The sequence below is a fragment of the Bos taurus genome, chromosome 25 (genome assembly GCF_002263795.3).
Source record: "Bos taurus isolate L1 Dominette 01449 registration number 42190680 breed Hereford chromosome 25, ARS-UCD2.0, whole genome shotgun sequence".
NCBI lineage: Eukaryota > Metazoa > Chordata > Mammalia > Artiodactyla > Bovidae > Bos > Bos taurus.
The window spans coordinates 27,184,388-27,205,457 of record NC_037352.1 but is presented as its reverse complement, the minus strand read 5'-3'; the positions used below and the strand labels follow the sequence as shown (position 1 = coordinate 27,205,457).

The window sequence follows — 21,070 nt, the reverse complement described above, 5'->3', positions numbered from 1 at the left end:
ACTGGCCTAAGTTATAGTGCTCTGTACTAGATTCCTATTGCTGCTATAACAAATTACCACAAACTTAGTAGCTTAAAACTACATGAACTTATTATCTTATAGTCCTGGAGTTCAGAAGTCTGGCATGGGTCTCACTGAGCTAAAATCAGGATGGCAATAGTTCCTTTCTGGGGAAGTCCCTGGAGATCCAGTGATTAGGACTTTGCCAGTGGTTAGGACTTTGCACCTCCACTTCGGGAGCAGGGATTTGGTGCCTGGTTAGGGAACTAGGATCCTGCAAGCCATGTTGTGAAGCCAAAAAACAAAACAACAACAAAAACTTCCTCTCTGCAGGCTCTAGAGGAGAATCCATTTCTTTAACTTTTCCTGCTGCTAGAGACCACCCACATTCCCTAGCTCATGACCCCTTTCCTCCATGTTCAAAGCCAGCAACATTGATCTCTTTTTGCTTTTCTTCAGTAGTCACACCGCCTTCTGACTCTTCTGCTGCTCTCACTTTTAAGGACCCTTGTGATGACATTGGACCCATAGGATAATCTGTTTTAAAATCAGCAGATTAGTAGCCTTCATTCCACATGCAATCTTAATTCCCATTTGCCATGTAAACTAATATGTCCACAGGTCCCAAGAATTAGGGCACCGACATCTTTGGGAGCCTGGAGAAGGGAATGGCAACCCATTCCAGTATTCTTGCCTGGAGAATTCCATAGACAGAAGAGCCTGGAGAGCTATAGTCCATGGGGTCACATAGAGTCAGACATGATTGAGCAACTGATACACACACAACACACACACACATCTTTAAGAGCCATTATTCCACTGACCACATTGTCTGGAAGAGGAGTAGGCCTGAGAAGAAGCAGCCAGGGAGGGAGGAGGGCCATTTAGAAGAGTGAAATATAACAAAAGCCAGAGGAAGACAGGGTTCCCAGGAAGGATTAATACTGTTGGGAATCAAGCATGATAAGAACTGAAAAATATTCTTTGAATTTAGCTTCCTGGTGATACTAGTTATCAGGGGAGTACCAGGGGCAGGAGCTAGTTTATGTTGTGTTGGGCAGCAAGGAAAATGTAAGGAAGTAAAGACTGAGAGTGTAAAATCTTCTGGAAAAAAAAAAACAAAAACAAAACTTGATTGTAAAGGGGTATTTATTGCAGCTTCTAAAATGGGGCGGGGGGGGGGAGTTCCAATGCAAATGGAAGGAAGGGGAGGTATGGATGAGGTGTGTGTGTGTGTGTGTGTGTGCCCTCAGTCGTGTCCAACTTTTTGTGACCTGTAGCCCGCTCGGCTCCTCTATCCATGGAATTTTCCAGGTAAGGATACTGGAACAGGCTGCCATTTCCTATTCCAGAGGATCTTCTCGACCCAAGGATGGAATCTGGGTCTCTTGCACCTCCTGCATCGGCAGGCAGATTGTTTACCACTGCGCCACGCGGAAAGCCTATCCCGGGTGAGATGGCTCGTTAATAAATACTGTGTGTGAAAGGGAGAGGTCAGCTAGCCCGTCAAAGCCTTCGAATGGAGGGACTGTTGGGTTGATCTGGGCTCAGGTTTCGCCAGGTGGCGCCACAATAGAACAGAGGTTAGGATACTGTCCAGGATATGGCGAAGCTGATGGAGCTGGGAATGTAGGAGAGAGACGTAGATATCGGCCAGCAAGAGGCGCTGGTGCAGCAGGAAGGAATGGCTGGGCAAACTAGGCGGATTGGAGGCTATGCTGTCAGATAATTTTAGGGAAAACGCTTGGTTCTTGATGAGATCGCAGTATGCCCTGGATTCCCTGATCCGCTGATCTCTAGTTCCAGGATTCTCCAAAGTTAAAACAGGGCTTGCACTAGAGTAAACGCTATATATTGTTAGCCCGATTAATATAACTTGTAAAACTCCGGAGATTTCATTATCCTTGAGGCACTGCAGCCGCCCGGACTACAATTCCCATCATGCCTGGCAGGCCGTCAAATCCGTAAATACCCAAGTCCCTTAATCGGTTTTCCAGTCCCAGCATTCCTCAACTGTTTTCCTACCGCGGCAACACGCTTGCCAAATCATAGGAACAACCAATTAGATCAGGGAGTGCGAGACCAGTAGGCCAATCGTTCAGTCAGAGGGGCGGGAGCGGGCGTGGTCAAATCCGGCCCCGCCCCTGCCCCGTGGCCAGTTAGTTTCCGGCTGAGGCTTCCTTCGGGCAGGACCTGAAGACATGGGCGCTACCTGGCGGAGTCCGGGGTGGGTGCGGCTCGCGCTCTGCCTCGCGGGTTTAGTGCTCTCTCTCTACGCGCTGCACGTGAAGGCGGCGCGCGCCCGGGACCGGGATTACCGCGCGCTCTGCGACGTGGGCACTGCCATCAGCTGTTCGCGCGTCTTCTCCTCCAGGTACACGGGGAGTGGAGGGCTTGGGGGACCGCTGCTCGTGGGAGCGGTGCATGGGGTCCAGGTGTGCATGGCAGCCAGGCTGCCAGATCAATCGGGGGTTGGGGTTCCCGGGGAGCGGACGCGCGGGACCAGGCTGCTCAAGGGAGCGTTGCCTGGAGAAACGAGTGTGTCCGAGATAGGAGTGTGGGGCTAAGGGGACAGATAGTTCTGGGGACTGGGGTTATTCGAGGGAATACATGTGAATCCTGATAACAAGGAATAACAGTGACCGGGCAGGACACAGGGAGATAGGGTCGAGTGTAGGAACTGATTATGGTCTTAAGGATGGGCGTGCCTGGCGACAAGGTGGCCAGGTCTGGTTATGCTTGAGGATACAGGGTTTGTGGGATGACCTGAGACAGAAGAGGGAAGAGTGTGGAGGGGGCGCTGGAGATTTAAGGGTCCAAGGCAGAGAGATTCTGTCTTGGTTTCCCAGTCTCTGGTAACTCTGTAAAATAAGATGAAGGGTTATACGCACCTTACCACCCTAGGATTTATTGAAAGTCTAGGATGAAAAGAAGAGCCTATGGGAGAGCCATGGCCAGGCCTGACCTGGGGATGGGGGAGGACAGGGGCAGTGACATGGAATCCTGCCTTGGCCAAAGAAAGGCTATGCTAGGAGGTCACTGACCCTTGGACTCATGTAGGGGTTGGGGGAAGGGTGAGATGGGGAAGGACAGCCCAACTGGCTTCTTGGAAATAACCCAGGATAGGGCTCAGGGCACTGAGTTGATACTCCTAACTTAGGCCCTCCCCTCCACCAGGTGTGGGCTTCCCTGGTAGCTCAGACAGTAAAGCGTCTGCCTACAATGAGAGAGACCCGGGTTCGATCCCTGAGTTGGGAAGATCCCCTGGAGAAGGAAATGGCAACCCACTCCAGTATTCATGCCAGGTTCCGAGGAGCCTGGTGGGCTACAGTCCATGGGGTCACAGAGTCGTACACGACTGAGTGACTTCACTTTACTTCCACCAGGTGGGGCCGTGGCTTCGGACTGGTGGAACACGTGCTGGGCAAAGACAGCATCCTCAATCAATCCAACAGCATATTTGGTTGCATCTTCTACACACTGCAGTTGTTGTTAGGTGAGTGGCCTCACCCTCTTGTGACAGCCCCCTTCCCCTCTTGGCCAGCCCAGCCGAAACTCTTGCAGTCTTGGTGACCCAGACATCTGATGGCCAACTAACTGCGCATCACTGAGCACCAAGGAGGTGGGAATTTATAGGGGTCTTTACTGTCAGAACCATAGGGCCCTTAGAGATTTCCCAGGAGCCCGGTTTTCTAGAAAAGACTCCCTTCTGGGGGAAACCCAAGGGTTGCTGTCTCTCATCTCACATAGAGCTCAGCAGGAAAATTCACTATTTTGGTCCCAGGGATCGTTGAACACGTAGGAGAACCAGGGTCTTGGTGAGGCCTGTCTGAGCTGCTCATTTTAGAGGCTCTTTCCCCAGTAGCCCCTGCTGTCTGGGCGGCACCATGGAGTCATGGCATGTTCTAGTAATGGCTAGTTGCCAAAGCCTACATCTGCCCCTTTTCTGCTTTACAGGCTGCCTGCAGGGCCGCTGGGCATCTGTTCTACTGAGGTTGAGTTGCTTGGTGTCTCTAGCTGGTTCTGTGTACCTGGCCTGGATCCTGTTCTTCGTGCTCTATGATTTCTGCATCGTTTGCATCACTACTTATGCCATCAATGTGGGCCTGACGGTGCTCAGTTTCCGGGAGGTCCAGGGACCCCAGGGCAAGGTCAAGGGGCACTGAGCCCTCACCCCAAGCCAGAGTGACCTTTGCCCAAGAAGGCCACGTCTGGGTCCTTGGAAGAGTCTGCACGTTGCCCTGCCATACTCCGACACAGGACAATGGACCAGACATGCCACAGTTTGCTACCTTAGTGCCTCTGTTTCTGTTCCCAAAGCTGATTTCCAAAGCTCCTGCTGTTGCTCCAGGAGGGAAGTTTCGGAGCAATAAAATTTCTTAAATAAATTGGCCAAATCTGAGCCATCTGTCTGCCAGGGACCTTAGTATTGGGCTTCCCCTGATCTTTCCTCCTCTGGGACTGGAAGATATGAGTCAGAGGGAGAGTGGAGGGCCTGCCTGGGAAGGGGGATTAGTCCCTTCTCCAGTATGTGGAGTCAGCAAAACCTGGGGTGCCATCAGCCCCCACCCCCAGGAAACAGGCTGGCAGCTTGTGCCTGCTACCCACAGAAGCCAGACCTCATCTTCTTGAGCAGCCAGGTATGTGCTTGCAAGGGCGAGCTGACTTTCTGGTTCTGTGCAGACATGCCTGGAAGTTCTTCCTGTAGTCTAACCTTAACCCCTCCAGCTCCCTTATCTACCACTAGAAGCCAGTCTTGATAGCCCTGGAAGGACAAGGACAGGCTGTGTTTTTCTTTTGTTTTTCCTAATGTATACTAAGTACTTATCCACATGCAAAGCACTGTCTAAGAACATGACATCTGTCAACTCATTTAATCCCTATAGCAATTGTATGAGGTAGGTATTATTACAGTCATCCCTTGGTATCCATAGGAAATTGGTTCCAAGACCCACCCCACTTCCCAAACCACAATCCAAGGATGCTCAATTTCCTTATATTAAATGGCGTAGGGAATTCCCTGGCTGTCTAGTGTTTAGGACTCCACCCCTTCACTGCTGTGGGGCAGGGTTCAATCTCTAGTCAGGAAACTAACTAAGATCCAACAAGCCATACAGTACACCAAAAAAATAAATTAAATGGTGTAATATTTGCACATAACATATACACATCTTTCCATATACTTTAAGATATACTTTTAAGTCATCTCTAGATTACTTATAACATCTAATATAAATAGTTGTAAATACAACATAAACGCTAGGTAACTAGTTCCTAGCAAGCAGTGAACTCAAGTTCTGTTTTTTGGAACTTTTCTGGATTTTTTTTTTTTTTGTAGTCAGTTGACTCTGTAGATGTGGAATCTGTGGATACAGAGAGCTGACTCTATGTCTTGAGGAGGAGACTTGAAGTTCAGAGAGGCTAATTAGCCTAAGATCACACAGCTAGTTTGGGGGAGGGGTTAGGAAGCCCCCAGGGCCATATAGCTCCAGTGTCTGTGTTCTTAACCCAAGCCACAGCTGCCTCTTGAGTTGGGGTCATGGTTCCTGAAGAATCTGGGCTGGTCTGAGTTAGAAGTCAGAAAGAGAAAAAGGATGCACCCTGAGTATTCTTGCCTCCTGATTGAGTTTTCCAAAATCCAAGGATGCTCAAGCCCCTTAAATGTTGTAGGGAATTCCCTGGTGGTCCAGTGGTTAGGATGCCACACCTTCACTGCCATGGGCAAGGGTTTGATCCCTGGCTGGAGAGCTAAGATCCCACAAGCTGCACAATGCAGCCTAAAAATAAAATGGTGGGGGAGGTGGACCCCGCATAACCCTGTTTCCCAGGAAGGTGGCAGAAAAGCATTGAGATTTGCTAGCTTCAGCCAGCAAGAAGCAGAGAGTCTGACCTCTTGACACCCAGACTGGCACATACTGCCTCTGAAGCAAGATGGGAGAAGGTATGTGAAACCCACTTGGACCCTGGCCTGGGAGAGAGGTGGGAAAGGCCTGCCAACCGTGCTCTTCACCTGTACCAGGTTCCCTGCTGGTAGCAAGTTGACTCTGACAGGCTGCGGTAAAGGCATTTTTTTGTCAGCTCTGAGCTTTTCAGACAGGGCATGAGGAGCTAACTGTCCAAAGTCATTCACGTGTTAGGGGGATCTGGGATGTGAACCAAGGCAGCGAGGACACGGCTCAGGCCCAGGGAGAGATGCTGAATAGCCCAGGGTCACACAGCCACAGCCCCAGAGTTAGAAACTACTGGCCCTCTTCCAGCCCAGCAAAAGCAATGACACCTGACCTCCTAGCAAATTGGGGGTGGGGCAGAGGTGGAGCTAGGGAGACCCAGGTGGCCTCTCTTGAGAACCAGCGCACAGGCAGCAGATTGACCTGGGGCAGCATGAAGCAGAGCTGGAGACTGAAGCTGTTCATCCTGGGAGCCGTGGTCCTCACAGAGGGTGAGTCACCCGGGTTTGGGTCGGGGGGTGATGGTTTGGGGGCTGTCCTCTGCTGGAGCAGCCCCTGAAGCTGGGTGTGTGGGAGGGAGCCTGCCTGGGGGGGTGACAGTCAGCCTGTGGCAAGGTAACTGTGTCCGTGTGTGTTGGGGGGGGGAGGTGTATGTGGCCGCCTGTGTCCAAACGGGTGTGATTTCCTTGGCCTGGATTATAATCTGTGTCTGCAGGAACTGTCATTATGCCTGTGTGTGTACCCTGTGCCCTCATTGGCCTCTCTCCTTCCACAATGGCTTTAGGCAAGTTCTGGGGCCCTTTGGTCCCAGTCTCCCCTTCTTTACGTACGTCCCATCTCTCCCATGTTCAATGGGTATGTTTGTGTGTGCCTGTGATGGGAAAGACGCAGGGCAGGGAACCCTTTGATAGAGTCTCTTTCTAAAAAGATGGGGGAGGCCGAGTCGTCAGAAGAGGGGTGGGGTGAGTCTCAACTCTTGATGCCCTCCCCAACTTGGACATGACGCAGGCCTTCCTCTTAGGCCTCCACAGCCCAGGGCACAATTAAGCTAATGCTCTCCACAGGCACAGGCTGCTCCCTGACTCAGCGGTGGGGGCAGGAGTTGGGGGTTCTGAAGCCTGGAAGAAGGTTGGCCTGGTCCCAAGCTGAACCCCAGGTCCTGCCACTCAATGCCCAGGAGTGCTGAGCACAGCTGAGAGAGGAGAATTAATGACTGAGTGTACACTCTGAATAGCTTCCAATAAAAGCTGTTTTTTGACCTCATATAAATATTTTCATTCTGGGAGGGGCCGGTGAAGTAGCCACAGACAGAGTCATAGCAAGGACCCAGGCCAGTCCCCCCCCAAACCTGTCCCCTCCACCAAGTCTGGGCTGGGCAGGTCCCCTCTCCAAGGCTCACCTGCGTCTCTCTCTTCCCAGGTCTTCAAGCAGCTCAGCGTGGTAAGTTCTGGGGCTGTGGGGCCTGGGCCTTACTTGGGTCTGGGTCGTGCTGAGGGTGAGGGCAGGCCAGGGCCCTGCTGTCAGCCTGATTCCTGCCTCTCCACAGCATGCGGGCAGCGAGGTCCTGGTCCCCCTGAGCCTCAGGAGGGCAACACAATGCCTGGCGAGTGGCCGTGGCAGGCCAGCGTGAGGAGGCAGGGCATCCACATCTGCAGTGGGTCCCTGGTGGCGGACATCTGGGTCCTCACTGCGGCCCACTGCTTTGAAAAGTGAGTCATGTCTGCAGTCAAAAGATTTCTGGCTTTGGGGTGGGTGATTTGTGCCCAAGCCCTGCAAGACTGAGCCCTGCCCCTAGAGTAACAACCGTTTATTTAAAACGTGCCACATGCCGGGAACACACTATCAAGTTAATGTCAAACTTTCGTGGTAGAAGTCTTACAAATCTGACAGCTGAGGTTGGGAGAAGGATGGCCCTTGTTCAAAGCCACAGTTTTGTCCATCTGTCACCTCCTTGGGCTATCTCCTATGGTGTCACTGTCTCTGTTGGCACTCAGTGTTTGGGTCTTGCCCCCTCTCCCCCTTCCAGGGAGGCAATGACAGAACTGAACTCCTGGTCAGTTGTCCTGGGTTCTCTGCAGCATGAAGGTCTGAGCCCAGGGGCTGAGGAGGTGGGGGTAACGGCTCTGCAGCTGCCCAGGGCCTACAACCACTACAGCCAGGGCTCAGACCTGGCCCTCCTCCGACTCGCCCACCCCATAGCCCACACACCCCTCTGCTTGCCCCGACCTGCCCATCGCTTCCCCTTTGGGACTTCCTGCTGGGCCACCGGCTGGTATCAGCACACCAATGATGGTAAGTGCTGGCCTGAAGCCCAGAGAGGTACTTGGCTTGCCCAAGGTCACACAACCTCAGCTGCTAACTGTTCCCATTCCCAGTCTCCCTTGCTCCTCTGGGCCCAGACTTCGGCCCCAACCCCCTCTCTTTTGCCAGCTCCCAGGACCCTACGGAATCTGCGCCTGCGTCTAATCAGCCGTCCCACGTGTAACTGTCTCTACAACCGCCTGCACCAGCGGTCACTGGCCAGTCCGGCCCGGCCTGGGATGCTGTGTGGGGGTCCCCAGCCTGGGATGCAGGGGCCCTGTCAGGTCTGAGGAGGAGGACAGGGGAAGGGAACAGAAGGGAAGGGGGCCTGCCATAGGCCAGACACTCAATCCACAGGGATGGATGGAAGGGCGGCCCATGGAGGGTGTCCACCCAGGGCTGGGGCTCAGATGTCTGTCTCTGACAACACTGCCTGCTCCAGGGAGATTCCGGCGGTCCTGTGCTGTGCCGTGAACCTGATGGACACTGGGTTCAAGCAGGGATCATCAGTTTTGCATCAAGCTGTGCCCGGGAAGACACTCCTGTCCTGCTGACTGATATGGCTGCTCACAGCTCCTGGCTGCAGGCTCGAGCTCAGGGGGCAGCCTTCCTAACCCAGAACCCAGAGACCCCGGAGATTAGTGACGAGGACAGCTGTGTAGGTATGAGCAGTGGGTGTCAGGAGTGGGATGCAGGGGAACCTCACCCTGGGCTGCATGAGGACTTCTAGGGAGGTGGGAGCCACAGTGGAATAAATTTCAGTTCAGAATAGAAAACTGATTAATGAGGCATCCACACACTGCCACGGGCTAACAAGGGGACTTAAGGGACCCTTTCAGACCAGGATGGGAACAGCTCCATTTATGGCTGAGAGACACAGACACTTCAGAACTTTATGCATTTGGGTTCAGGTAAGAAGAGGAATTTCTGGTACCTGGCTGAAAGTCTTGGGGGTAAGATGCAAATTTTCAAGCAGGGACGCCACAAGATTGGAGAGGGCAGGGTTCCCACTCAGTGGGGCGTAAATTCTGGCGTTAAGTGACTAACATGCAAATGACATGCAAAATAGTTCCTGGGAGGAAGCTCTATCTTGATGGTAAGAGAAGCATCAGTGAGCCAGGAGTTCTGGGGCCATTCCAAGCCCAGAGGGGTGCAGACAGGCGGGGTAGAGGAATGAGCGGGCCACTCCCATGATGCTGGACCATCAGGGTTAAAAGCTTAGGCCCTGCGTTTTGAATCCCAAGTTGGCTACTTGCCTGTGGTTACTGAGCTAGAAAGTTACTGAACCTCTGGAATGTTGGTTACTGTTGGTAATGAAAATAACAAAGATTCAGCTTAAAAGGATAATGTGAGGATATTCGACAGCACACGGGAAACTCAGCGCAGGCCTGGCGTGCAGTGAGCGTTTAGAGGGCAGATGATGTAACTCATCTGTTTCAGCCTGTGGATCTCTGAGGAGAGAAGGCCCTCAGGCAGGAGCACCCTCCCCGTGGCCCTGGGACGCCAGGCTGAAGCACCAAGGGAAGCTGGCTTGCGGCGGAGCCCTGGTGTCAGAGGAGGTGGTGCTGACTGCTGCCCATTGCTTCATTGGGTGAGCCCCGACTCCCTCGCCCTTGTGCCCCAACTTCTGATGGTGGCCCTGCCACCCAGTGCTGTCAATGCCGTCCTTGCACAGGCGCCAGACCCCAGAGGAATGGACAGTAGGCCTGGGGGTCGGACCAGAGGAGTCGGGCCTGAAGCAAGTCATCCTGCATGGGGCATATACTCACCCGGAGGGGGGCTATGACGTGGCCCTCCTGCTGTTGGCCCAGCCTGTAACCCTGGGCCCCAGCCTACGGCCCCTCTGCCTGCCCTACTCGGACCACCGTCTGCCTGATGGGGAACGTGGCTGGGTCCTGGGGCTGGCCCGCCAAGGAGCAGGTATGTGGACAGGAGAGGGAGCCCAGCAGCTGGGCATGCAGCCTGGAGGCTGAGGTAGCAGCTGGGTCTTCTCCCACACCCTGCAGACACTGGCTCCCCTCAGACAGTGCCTGTGACCCTCCTGGGGCCCAGGGCCTGTAGCCGCCTACACGCAGCCCTTGGGAGCATTCTGCCAGGGATGGTGTGTACCAGTGTTGTGGGCGAGCCGCCCAGCTGTGAGGTGAGCCCCACTCCCCCTAATGTCACCCCAGACCCCTCGCCCTCCCACTCACAGCCTGACCTCTCACCTGTAACTCATCCTTTCTGCCAACTGGCTCCCAAAGAGCCAGACCCCTCCAGCCCCAGCCCCTCCTGCCCCATGCAGCTGCCTAGGGAGAAGAGGAGGTCAAAAAGCAGTGTCCCCTGACCTGACCCCTTTCAGGGCCTGTCGGGGGCACCGCTGGTGCACGAAGTGAGGGGCACATGGTTCCTGGCTGGACTACACAGCTTCGGAGATGCCTGCCAAGGCCCCGCAAGACCTGCTGTCTTTGCGGCACTCCCCACCTACGAGAACTGGGTCAGCAGTTTGGACTGGCAGGTCTACTTTGCTGAGGAGCCTGAGCCTGAGCCTGAGCCCGAGCCCGAGCCCGGAAGCTGCACAGCTAACATGAGTACGTGGCCCTGGGGCCTCCTGCCAACACCTGCCTCCGCAGACCCCTTCTCTGCCGGCCTGGGGCCATCTGTCCCCAGCCACCTCCAGCTGCGGTGGGTGGAGCCATGGACGGAGTCATGGGGATTCAAGTACTGGCTCTTGTCATTGACTGGTTAGGAGCACACCTCTTAACCTGTGCAGCCCTCACTTTTCAAATCTGTCATAGGGGCTCAGGGGCACCTCCTTCCTCTTCCTTTGAGGGAGGGAAGGAAGCTGTGAGCTTGAGACCAACCCCACCCTCCTTCCTCTCCCTGACAGGCCAGCCAGCCAACTGCTGACAGGTGGCTCTGGGACGCTGCAGTCACAGCAAGGCAACTCCCACGGAACTGCCTCTCTCCCATCCAGCCCCCGACCTTTCCCAGGCAGGTCCTACAGTGCAAAGGGCTCTGGGAAGGAACTTGCCCTGAAAGCTCCACCCTGCAGGACAGGGAGATGTCGCCCGTGGATGCCCCCCACCCAGCTCTGCGGTCCAATGCAGGCGTCCCAAGCTTTTCCTATTCTTCATCCCTCCAGATCCAATGACACCAGCCAAGTACTTTGAAAATTTCTTTTTTTGGGGGGAGCAATTTTCCTGTTTTTTTAAACTTAAATAGTTACAAAATAGACTTTAGAAAATAAGTTACAAATTGTAGTAAAAGGCTCCCCTTCCACAGGCAACATTTCCACCTGTGGGGGTGCTCTCTGAATCTGCCTCTCCCTGGTGTTGGAATCTGGCTGGTAAGGGTGGCCCAGCATCGTGGCCAAGCCGGGCACTGGGTTTCTTGGTGAGACTGGTCACAGTAAAGAACCTGGTGACAAAAGCGGGGGCAAAGGAGGTCCCTCAAGGACAGGACAGAAGGAACATCTCACCCCCTCCTTGGGAAAGAAGCCAGATCTGGGTCCTCTTCGAAGGAGGAGAGGAGAAAAGAGCTGGGGACACCCAAACTACTCCTGAGCAAAACAAGGAGATCAAGCCTTTCCCTGCAACTCACCCTGACACCCCCCCCCCCACCCCATATTCTGATCTTTGGAGACTGGAACTTCAGAGGGAGAAGCTGAGGTCTGTAGGCCACTGGGGTGAAGGGTCCAGGAGTGGGGCCGTGGGGGTGGGTGGAGGCGGCAATGACAAGTCCCCTCTGCCCGCCGCTGGTGCCTTTGAGGTTCCTGGGGAGAGAGAGAGGAGGTGACTGAGGGGGCAAACCCCACAGAGCATGTACCCTGCTCCCTACCCTGCAGGCCACACCCCACAGTCCTGTATGCAAATTCCCAATTATTTTCCCAGACCTGGCTAATTAGCTCCTTGCTCATTCCCTTGGGGTCACAAGAAATCTTTTATCCTAAAAGCCACCTTATCAGCACTCTCAAGGGAATCTCACCACTGTCCCCACCTGCCCTGATGATCCCTCGTCAAGGGGATCATCTACTCTCTCAGGGACACCCACGCACTAGATGGAAGGAGTCTTGGGATAAAGGCTACAGACCCCTAGAGGAGGTGGAGAGTGAGCCTGTGACATGCAGAGAGAACCGGCCCTCCCATTCCTCCACAAGTCTGGGCGGAGGTGACTTTCCATGAAGATTCCCGATAGAGGACGGGAGATACGGGCTAATGACTGTTGTTGCCACAGCTGGGCCTGGCTTCAAAGAAACAATTATCTGTGACTCAGTCCTCCAGTTAAAGGTGTGTTGGCAGGGACGGGGGTGTGCAGGTGGAAAGGTTGGTTTGGTTGGATCCCAAAAAGGAAATGCATAGCACAGAGAGAAGGATGGATAAAGGGAAGGAGAGACGTGGACCAACGGGTGGGCGAGGGCCAAGGGTCCAGTTTCTAAGAAAAAAGGAGGGGAGCAGAGACAAGATATGGGGAAAGGGACAGGGCGCTGAGTGCCAACAAGTGGCCTGGTTTCCCCGAACAAGTTGGCATGGAAGCCACAAAGCAGTCCAGTCTGGGGGTGCCTCCTATGCCCCCTTCCTCATTCCCGGGATCCTGGCCTACTCTAAGAAAGAGCAGAACTGAGACCATCCTTTTCTCCAGAAATCATTACTTAATTGGCTGGATCATAAGAGTTTCCAGAGGTATCTATAATAACCAGATGGTAGTTGGCTACCAGTCCTCCCCAAACAGAAGACCATTGCTCTTTGGCTCCAGCACAGCAGGGGAGCCCTAGCAGTTGCCTTGGCTCCGACCCTGCCACCCCGCCACTGCACCAACCCAGGATGCTCCCTATATACCTGACTCAAGGTGTCAAATCTCAGCCACTCAAAAGGCAGCATCCTCAACCTAGCTTTCTCCCTATCCCAGCCTGCGCCGCCTCCTGGAATCCCCATGATCCCCTCACTCCTTGCTTTCCTGCCCACCATGGAGCCAGTGTTTACTCTCTACTGTGTGCCCACATCCTCCAAGACCCTTCAGCCCTCTGCCCAAGCCTGCTGGTGCCCCCATACCGGAGCTGGCCACCGTCCACTCTTCCTGGTGCTGCTGCTCATGCTGCAGGAAGCTGATGCGACGGCGGAAATGGCGGGGACAGTGGGGGCAGGAGAAGGGCCCCTCCCGGGGTGCGTGGACCCGCCCATGGCCCTCCAGCCGGGCTGCTGTCCGAAAGGCCTTGCCACAGATGCTGCAGCGATGGCGCTTGGGGTCCGTGTGGGTCCTGCCATGGTTCTTAAGGGACAGCAGGTTGGGAAGAAGTTTGGGACAGAGGGAGCAGGGGTAGAGTCCTGTAGTGTGAGCCTTCTGGTGGTTCAACAGGCTACCGGCATGGCGATAGGAACGCCCACATTGCGCACAGCGGAAGGGCCGCTCCTCGTGCACAGCCACCACGGACTCAACACCCTGGCCTCCATTAGCTCTCCCCACATTCTCACCTGGGGCCCTAGGGGGTTCTGATGGGGCTTTCCCTTGACCAGGGAGTTCCACTTCCTCCTCCTCAGCCCCCGCTTTGGGGCTTCTGGCCTCCACCTGGGGTGACACCTGACTGAGGCCCCTAGCATGAGTCTGCAAGTGGCTGGCAAGTTCACGGTGGGACTCAAAGGCCTCGCCACAGTCAGGGCAGGAGAAGGTCTGGGCAGCTATGTGGTTGCGGCTGTGGCTCTTTGTGGCCTCAGGATTCAAGAACTCTTTGGAGCAGAGCAGGCAATAGTGACGGTCAGTCTTGTGGGTGCTGTGGTGGTTCAAGGGGCCCTCTGACTGGCAAATCTTGCCACAATGGCTGCAGGAAAAGGAGTGGCTCTCTGGCTGGGGCTGAGGGCCACAGTCTCCACTGTCCCAGCTGTCCACCGGAGTCAGACTAGGTCCATTGGGCTGGGTGTTGCCAAGGGGACAAGGACTTCTGGGGACACTGTCCCCTGACTCGTCTTCTGGCTTGGTCAGCACATGACCCCCAGGAACCCAACCTCCATCATGATTCACCGGTCCCCGGGCTCCTCGCCACCCATCTGCTTCCCCCATGCCCCAGGAGGCTGGCTCTGTGGCTTCTAAACCCGCTGCCCTGATGGGGCTCTGACTTGGCTCTGCTGGCCTTGTGGCTCCATCCTCCAGCTGAGGTCCCGACTCAGTACCACCCAATCTGTCCTCCAGTCCCTGGTCATCAGCCAGATTCCCTTGACCACCCTCTGTGCCGTCTGGGCCTCCCTGACCACCTCTGGTCTCTTCCTCGTGCTCTCGCAGGTGCCGTTCCAGGGACCCTCGGCCAGGGAAGCCCCGCCCGCAGAGGGCGCAGCGCACAGCTGCCCTCCGGGACAGCCCGGCCCGCCGCCGCCGGCTCTCCGAGTGTAGCCTCTGGTGGTCCCTCAGGGCCATGCGGTTGGAGTAGGTCTTGGCGCAGGTGGGACAACTGTACTGGCCTGTCTCATGGCTGCGCCGGTGGTTCAGGAGGCTGCCCGCATGGCGGTAGGTCCGCCCGCACTGCCCGCAGCGAAAGGGCCGATCTTCCCGGGACAGCTTGCGGGAGCCCCCACCCCCACTGCGCTCCAGGTGGACCCGCTGGTGGCTGGCCAGCTGCTTCCGCAGGCGGAAGGCCTTCCCGCACTCAGCACAGCGGAAACGCCGGGGATCGGCGTGGATGCGCCGGTGGTTCTTGAGGGACATGAGGTTGGAGAAACCTTTGGAACAGGCCTGGCAGCCGAAGTGGCCGGTCTGGTGGCTCTGCCGGTGATTGATAAGGCTGCCAGCGTGCTTGTAGGAGCGACCGCACACCTCGCAGCTGAAGGGCCGCTCAGAGCTGGCTTCTGTCTGGCAGCCCTTCTCGGCTGTCTCCAACCTTGGCTCCATCTCCTCCCCCTTCACAGTCGTCTCCTCCCCCTTCACAGTCGTCTCCTCCCAGGCCTCTTCTTTCACTCTCGCCCCCTCCTCCAGGGGCTCCACTTTAAGTTCTTTCTGGAACCTCTCCACTTCGGCCTGCTCGAGGCTCTCCTCTGCCCGAGTCTGGGCTTCACTGCTGCCTTTTGCCTCTGGGACGGGCCCCACCTGGGGCTCCGAGCCTTTGCAGCGCGGGTGGTTTCGCAGGTGATTGCGGTAGGCAGCCAGGTTGGGGTAGCAGCGGGAGCAGACTGGGCAGACAAAGTCCCCGGTCTGGTGGATCTTGCGGTGGTTCACCAGGCTGCCCCCATGCCGATAGGTCTTGCCGCACAGGTTGCAGCGGAAGGGGCGGGGCTGGGTCTCCAGAGAACTTTCCTCACCCTGCCGGCAAAGGCTGTCTGCAAGCGTGGCACCTACACCCTCACCCGGCTTTGCATCCCCACCCTCTGCAGGGAGAGAGGTCACCGTGCCCTCAAAGACACCATCTGCCACCACCACCGTGGCATCACCTGACTCTGCTGGGTGATGCATGAGACTGGGAACCTCGTCAGTGGTGTTCCCGGAATTCCGGCTTTGGTGGTGACGCTCCAGGCTCCCCAGGTCATCGTAGGTCTGACCACAGCAGCCACAAATGTGGCCATACCCAGCGCCATCCAGCGCTTCCACCTCCCGTTGCAGCTGATTCAGCAGCTCGGCTTCTGAGAGCTGCAGTGGGGGGCTGTGGGTGGAAATTGCCCCTGAAACTCCTTCCTCCTCCCCCTCCTCTTCCGAGCCCTCAGTCATGCCAGAGTCATGAGCCTGGCGCCGGTGAAGCCTGTAGCCAGCCCGCCCAGGGAAGATCATGCCACAGAGGCAACAGAGGAAAGGCTGGGTTGAGACGGCCTCCCCAGGCCCATGGTTCTGGAAGTGGCTGCGCAGGGCAGGCAGGGAGTCAAATTCCTTTGGGCAGAGGGAGCACTGATAGATGCCCGGTGGGTGGCAGGGCCGGTGGCTCAGCAGACCGGTGGCGTGGGGGAAAGAATGTCCACAGTCAGAACACGTGTGAGAGATTTCAGCCGGCCAGGCAGCAGAGCTGGCAGAGTGGCAAGGGGAGCTGGGCTGGCCAGGGGCTGGTTTCTGGTCTTCCTCCACCCCAGGGAGGCCATCACAGAAGTGAGTCCCATTGCCTTCCTCAGCGCCTGGGATATCCACGTTGTCAAGGAAACTGGCCTCCATCCTTTCCAGTCCTTCCTCAGCGCCTTGGCTCTCTTTATCACCCTGGAAACAGGCCTCATTCCTCTCAATCCCACAGTTGTCCCTTTCGGCTGCAGCCTGCAAACAGCCCCCACTGCTTTCCATGCTGCCTTCGGCTCCACTTGGACTTGCCCTGGAAGAGTCTCGGGGACAGCCCAGGCCCTCACTGTCCGCTGGCTCCGGGGCCCAGTTCCCGTCTGATGGGGGTTTGGCTTCTCCCCCGCCGCCGGCACTGCCAGCCCGCCTCCGGTGCCGCCTGCTCCGCCGTCGACTGTGGCGACGCAAGTGGTTCTTCATGGCAGCCATGGTGTGGAAATGCTTGGCACAGGCCCCACAACTGAAGTCTCCCGTTTGGTGGGTCTGCCGGTGGTTGATAAGGCTGCCTGAGTGGCGATAGCTCTTGCCACAGTCTCGGCAAGCAAACACCCGAGGAGGTGACTCCTTGGCCTCAGTCCTGCTCTGTGCCCCTTCCCTGTGGGTCCGCCTGTGATGTTCAAGGCTCTCAGAATCTTCAAAGAGCATCCCACACATGCTACATATCTGTGGTGTGGTCCGATCTGCTGCTGGGGGGACAGCAGGGGCCCCCTCTTCATGTTTGCACCCAGGCCCTTGATCTGAAAGTAGAGCTGTCTCTGGCCCCACTGGGTCAGGTGGGAGTTCCACCTTGAGGTGGCTGGGGGGACCCTCGGCCCCTGGGCCTGTGCTGCGGCGAGCAGCCTTGCAGTGTACCCGCACGTGGTTGCGCAGGGCCATGAGGTTGGGGTACTTGCGGGGACAGAGAGAACACTGATACTCTCCTGTCCGATGGCTGTGGCGGTGGTTCACTAGGCTCCCCCGGTGCCGGTAAGCCCGACCGCACTCATTGCACTTATAGGGGCGGTGGTCTAAGGTGGTGGTGGGGGCCTCTGTTTCTTTGTGGGTGGACTCAGCCAGAGGCAGCGGAGCTGGCAGCACTGATGGCTGCCCATCCTCTCCGGCTCCTTGCCGGGGCCTGTGATGAGCCCGCACATGGTTTTTGAGGGCAGCTGCATTGAACAGCTGCTTCGAACAGATGGAGCAGGGGTAGACACCTGTCTGGTGGCTCTTTCGATGGTTAATGAGGCTCCCAGCATGGCGGTAGGTACGGCCACAGTCCCCACAGCGGAAAGGCCGGTACTCCTCCAGGCCGATGTCTTCCAGCTCCCCAGATGTGCTCAGCTCCCCTGAGCCATTCAGCATCTGTGTCCCAGGGAGCTGGTCCTGGCTGCTCTCATCTGTGTGCCCGTTGGTGGTGGGCATCCCTTTCTCTTCCCATGGCCGCTCCTGACTTTCACCCTCATGGGACTGCTGGTGTTCCAGCAGCTCTCGGGGGAGCCGGAAGGCACGGGGGCAGTGGGGACACTGGTAAGGCCGATACTGGGCATGGAGTCTGGAGTGATTCTTCAGAGCCATGAGATTAGAGAACTCCTTGAAGCAGATGGCACAAGGGTAGACACCCAGGGTGTGGCTCTGGCGGTGGTTGGTGAGGCTCCCAGCATGCTTGTAGGTCTTGCCACATTGACTGCACTTGTACCGCCGCTCCTCCTCAGCAGGAGGGGACTGGGTGAGCTCCTGGCCCCCAGTAAAATTCACTACTGATTCAGCCAGATATTGTTCCAAATTGCTAAGGAGACTGCTGGCTGGGGTGGGGAGTGGAGTGTCTCTGGCAGAGTTGGTGGTGGGACCCCAGCCCTCTACACCCTCCTCAGGATCAGGCTGGCTTTCCCAGCCTTCTCTTTGTCTGGTGGGTGGATCTTCCCACGTGCCCAGAGTTGCCCTAGGGTCTGGCCCAGACTCACAGCCAGATGTCTCTTCAGTATGTTTTTTCTGGTTTTCCCAGCCTTCCCCAGGGCCAAGCCTCTGGGTCCAGGATTCAGTGGACACTGTCTCCCCCTGGAGGCATGGAGTGGCTTCCTTGGGGCGGGGAGGCCTGCGCCTCCGACGGCCTTCAGGAGCATGAGTCCTCATGTGGCTCTTGAGCGCCATGGGGTTGGTGAAGTCCTTGCCACAGGTGGTACAGGGGAAAAGGCCAGTCTCGTGGGTCCGGCGGTGATTGACCAGGCTCCCTGGGTGACGATAGCCTCGCCCACACTGCTGACAGCGGTAGGGCCGAGGGATGCTGTCAGCCTCGCTGCCCTGGCTGGAAGATGGATGGAGCAGTTCTCGGTGCCGTGACAGTTCTGGGAGGCTAGGAAAGTGGCGCTGACAGTCAGAGCAACTGAGTGAGGTGGGCGTGTCCTCCATGGGGCAGTGTGGCAGAAACCTGGAGGTTCAGGAAGAGCAGGCAAATGGCAGCAGCATCTTCCTCTGATGGAGGGTCCAAGGCCTAGGAAAAGGGGGCAGTGGTCAGAAGGAAGGCGTGAATTAACTTTGCCTCTTGATTTTATGAGCAGCAAGTTCACCAGAGGTCACAGTTACCCCCAAGTAGCAATGCCCAGAGACCTGCTCTCTACTAGATCTATTCTGGAAATACCATTTAAAATTTCTCTGAATACAGGTTCCCCAAATATGAAAGCTCCCCTAGGCCTAACTCATCTCTAGAAGTATAATAAGGAAACTAACATCTAAAGAATTGCATCCCATCTCTAATCACAAACATATTATCCTGCCTTCAGACCAAGTCCCAAAAATCTTACTGTCCCTAACCCTCTACTCTATAATTTTGAAACAAACAACCTATCTTACATGACATCTTAAAAGGAAACTTGTACCTCTCTTAGGACCTTCAATAAGATAAGTCCAATCTTCTATCTTTCACCCCTCAGCTAAATAGAGTAGCTTAGAGGCACTCAAAGGGGCTTCCCTGGTGGCTCAGACAGTAAAGAATCTGCCTGCAATGCAGGAGACCCAGATTCAATTCCTAGGTCAGGAAGATCCCTGGAAAAGGGAATGGCAACCCACTCTAGTATCCCTGCCTGGAGAATCCCATGCAGAGAAGTATGGTTGGCTACAGTCCATAGAGTCACAAAGTCGGACAAAACTGAGCAACTCTCATAGAGAGGCACTGAAAAAGCAGCCTCTTTCTCCAATAGACAGGCTAGGACCTGAGAAGTGAGGTTAGAGGCCTCCTACAGAGAAAAGGGCTGATTTGTTCCCCCTTCTGCCCTATTCCTTTCAGGGTCACAAAATCTCCTTTCTGAAAGACTCTCTTGGGTTCCCCGGATTCCAAACCATCTTCTATCTTGGAAATCCCATCTCCTTTCTGGTACTTCGCCCCCTACCTTTTTCTTTCCCACTATTTATCACTTTTCTCTCTCCATCCCTTCTCGTTTTTCCTTCTACCTTCTCTCTTAATATTGATGACAACAGCTACCCGTACAGCCTAAGCACTACCATGTGCTAGGCCCTGTGCTAAATAAAGAAAATTCGTTGTGTCACCTAATTCTCACAACTCATTACAATGCCTCTATTATTCCAGTTGACACACGAGGAAGCCCATTCACTCAATCTTCTTTCCAAAGCCCTTACTCTATAGCAGGCCCCCGTGCCTCCTATATCACCTTGGCCTTCTCTGACTCGGACTCTTCCCCCTCGCCGGGGGCCCCCATACAACTCCTATCTCCGACTTTAAACCTCCTTGCTGAACCTGCTCCCAGGAATTCTCACTTCTCACAAAGCCCCTTCGCTCGAGTCTCCTCTCCGAATCAACTACCAAAGAGGTCCTCTCGCCTCATTCATCTCTTCAGCCAGTTTTCTCTTAGGACCCCTACCTCACACCGGTGGCCCCTTCTCGTTCCCGCCGCGGGTGCGTCCGTTGGGGACCGCGAACGGGAGTGCGCCTGCGCAATGGGACCCTCACCCTAACTGCAGCCGCGCGCCCCAAAGGGTGGTTGTGCGAGGACTCTCGCGCTCCCACACACGCACACTCTGCAAGGGCTCAAGGAAGTGGAAGAGGAGGGAAAGAGGGAAAGGAGAGGGGGTAAAGGAAGGAGGTAGAGGAAAAAGGGCGCAGCTGGCACTAACCAGCGGTCTATCGCCCAGCTCCGCGGACACTTCCTATTGTTACTAGGAAACAGGAAGTGTCCTAGCCTCAAAAGCTTCCCCACGAAACTTCCGCCTTAAAAATGCTTCTGACCCGCCTCCAAGCAGCGGTTATACAGACACATTTCCGGTGCTAGGAGAGCGGCAACTAACGCGCGACTCCGACCCCGCCCACGTAGGTCAAAGAGCTCGTTGTTCTGCACTAACCTTAGCCACACTTCCGGGAAGATCCGCTAAAATCGTTCCGGTGCATATTGACTGAGCGCAGAAGAGGGGGAAAAAGCGTTCTGCAGCCCTGACCTCAGTACTTGGGCGACACTTATCGTGGGGCTCCCTGAAAAACTTCTCAAGCCAGATGGAGGGAGCGTCACTTACTGCTTTCTATTAAGGGAAATGTTATGGAATATAAGCGGATTTAGGTACTACAAATCTTGGGCATGGCCTTTCTGTCCTCCCACCTTCCAGTTCACGGTGATCTAGCGCCACGCTAGCAATAGTCGGTGCATCCCGTAAACCTATTCCCGTGTCCCTTGTCATTAGCACCCAGAAAGACCCCTTGCAAGGTGTTTCTCCGCCACCTTCTCTTGGGGCTGCTCCGGTGAACTCTGTCTTCCTCCCTTGCCGGGAAAGCTCTCTCTCACTTCCGTTCGCCGGCCCCGCCTCCTGTCCCTCCCCTTCTTCCCTCCCCCAAACCGCCTCCCCCCCCC

The 21,070-nt window shown here is 55.7% G+C and overlaps 3 protein-coding genes across 12 annotated transcripts; 2 read left to right on the top strand and 1 right to left on the bottom strand.

The window, feature by feature from the left end:
- The first annotated feature begins 2,142 nt into the window (after positions 1 to 2,142).
- VKORC1 (vitamin K epoxide reductase complex subunit 1) lies at positions 2,143 to 4,388 on the top strand. Of its 2 annotated transcripts, NM_001003903.3 has the most exons (3): positions 2,143 to 2,374; positions 3,387 to 3,496; positions 3,958 to 4,388. In NM_001003903.3, the coding sequence occupies exons 1-3, from the start codon at positions 2,202 to 2,204 to the stop codon at positions 4,164 to 4,166; spliced, it is 492 nt and encodes a 163-aa protein (NP_001003903.1). In that variant the 5' UTR covers positions 2,143 to 2,201; the 3' UTR covers positions 4,167 to 4,388. The 2 variants fall into 2 exon arrangements, with proteins under 2 accessions (NP_001003903.1, XP_010817694.1); XM_010819392.4 differs by lacking the exon at positions 3,387 to 3,496 and having other exon boundaries at positions 2,158 to 2,374; positions 3,958 to 4,063.
- Positions 4,389 to 4,495: 107 nt separating this feature from the next.
- Positions 4,496 to 11,546, top strand: PRSS53 (serine protease 53). Of its 4 annotated transcripts, none has more exons than XM_059881686.1 (11): positions 4,496 to 4,640; positions 5,829 to 6,439; positions 7,368 to 7,388; positions 7,495 to 7,657; positions 7,975 to 8,533; positions 8,692 to 8,911; positions 9,690 to 9,840; positions 9,925 to 10,169; positions 10,256 to 10,389; positions 10,591 to 10,819; positions 11,119 to 11,546. In XM_059881686.1, the coding sequence occupies exons 2-11, from the start codon at positions 6,193 to 6,195 to the stop codon at positions 11,136 to 11,138; spliced, it is 1,989 nt and encodes a 662-aa protein (XP_059737669.1). In that variant the 5' UTR covers positions 4,496 to 4,640; positions 5,829 to 6,192; the 3' UTR covers positions 11,139 to 11,546. The 4 variants fall into 4 exon arrangements, with proteins under 4 accessions (XP_059737669.1, XP_059737670.1, XP_059737671.1 ...); XM_059881687.1 differs by having other exon boundaries at positions 4,496 to 6,439; positions 7,975 to 8,033; positions 8,148 to 8,533; XM_059881688.1 differs by having other exon boundaries at positions 4,496 to 6,439; positions 7,975 to 8,240; positions 8,379 to 8,533.
- On the bottom strand, positions 11,394 to 21,005 carry ZNF646 (zinc finger protein 646). Of its 6 annotated transcripts, none has more exons than XM_002698070.6 (3): positions 20,571 to 21,005; positions 13,280 to 18,708; positions 11,394 to 12,003 (listed from the first exon to the last, which is right to left on the bottom strand). In XM_002698070.6, exons 2-3 carry the CDS (start codon positions 18,624 to 18,626, stop codon positions 11,882 to 11,884), a joined length of 5,469 nt encoding a protein of 1,822 aa, XP_002698116.2. In that variant the 5' UTR covers positions 18,627 to 18,708; positions 20,571 to 21,005; the 3' UTR covers positions 11,394 to 11,881. The 6 variants fall into 6 exon arrangements, with proteins under 6 accessions (XP_002698116.2, XP_059737667.1, XP_005225050.2 ...); XM_059881684.1 differs by having other exon boundaries at positions 13,700 to 18,708; XM_005224993.5 differs by having other exon boundaries at positions 20,822 to 21,005.
- Between the last annotated feature and the right edge of the window lie 65 nt (positions 21,006 to 21,070).

Bases quoted from the DNA above. Each gene is read 5' to 3' on its own strand.
- VKORC1 (NM_001003903.3), top strand. From the start codon at position 2,202: ATGGGCGCTACCTGGCGGAGTCCGGGGTGGGTGCGGCTCGCGCTCTGC. The intron at 2,375-3,386 runs GTACACGGGGAG...TACTTCCACCAG, and splicing joins TCGCGCGTCTTCTCCTCCAG to GTGGGGCCGTGGCTTCGGAC. The intron at 3,497-3,957 runs GTGAGTGGCCTC...TCTGCTTTACAG, and splicing joins CACACTGCAGTTGTTGTTAG to GCTGCCTGCAGGGCCGCTGG.
- PRSS53 (XM_059881686.1), top strand. From the start codon at position 6,193: ATGCTGAATAGCCCAGGGTCACACAGCCACAGCCCCAGAGTTAGAAAC. The intron at 6,440-7,367 runs GTGAGTCACCCG...CTCTCTTCCCAG, and splicing joins AGCCGTGGTCCTCACAGAGG to GTCTTCAAGCAGCTCAGCGT. The intron at 9,841-9,924 runs GTGAGCCCCGAC...GTCCTTGCACAG, and splicing joins GCTGCCCATTGCTTCATTGG to GCGCCAGACCCCAGAGGAAT.
- ZNF646 (XM_002698070.6), bottom strand. From the start codon at position 18,626: ATGGAGGACACGCCCACCTCACTCAGTTGCTCTGACTGTCAGCGCCAC. The intron at 12,004-13,279 runs GTATGGGGGCAC...CTCTCTCCCCAG, and splicing joins GTGGACGGTGGCCAGCTCCG to GAACCTCAAAGGCACCAGCG.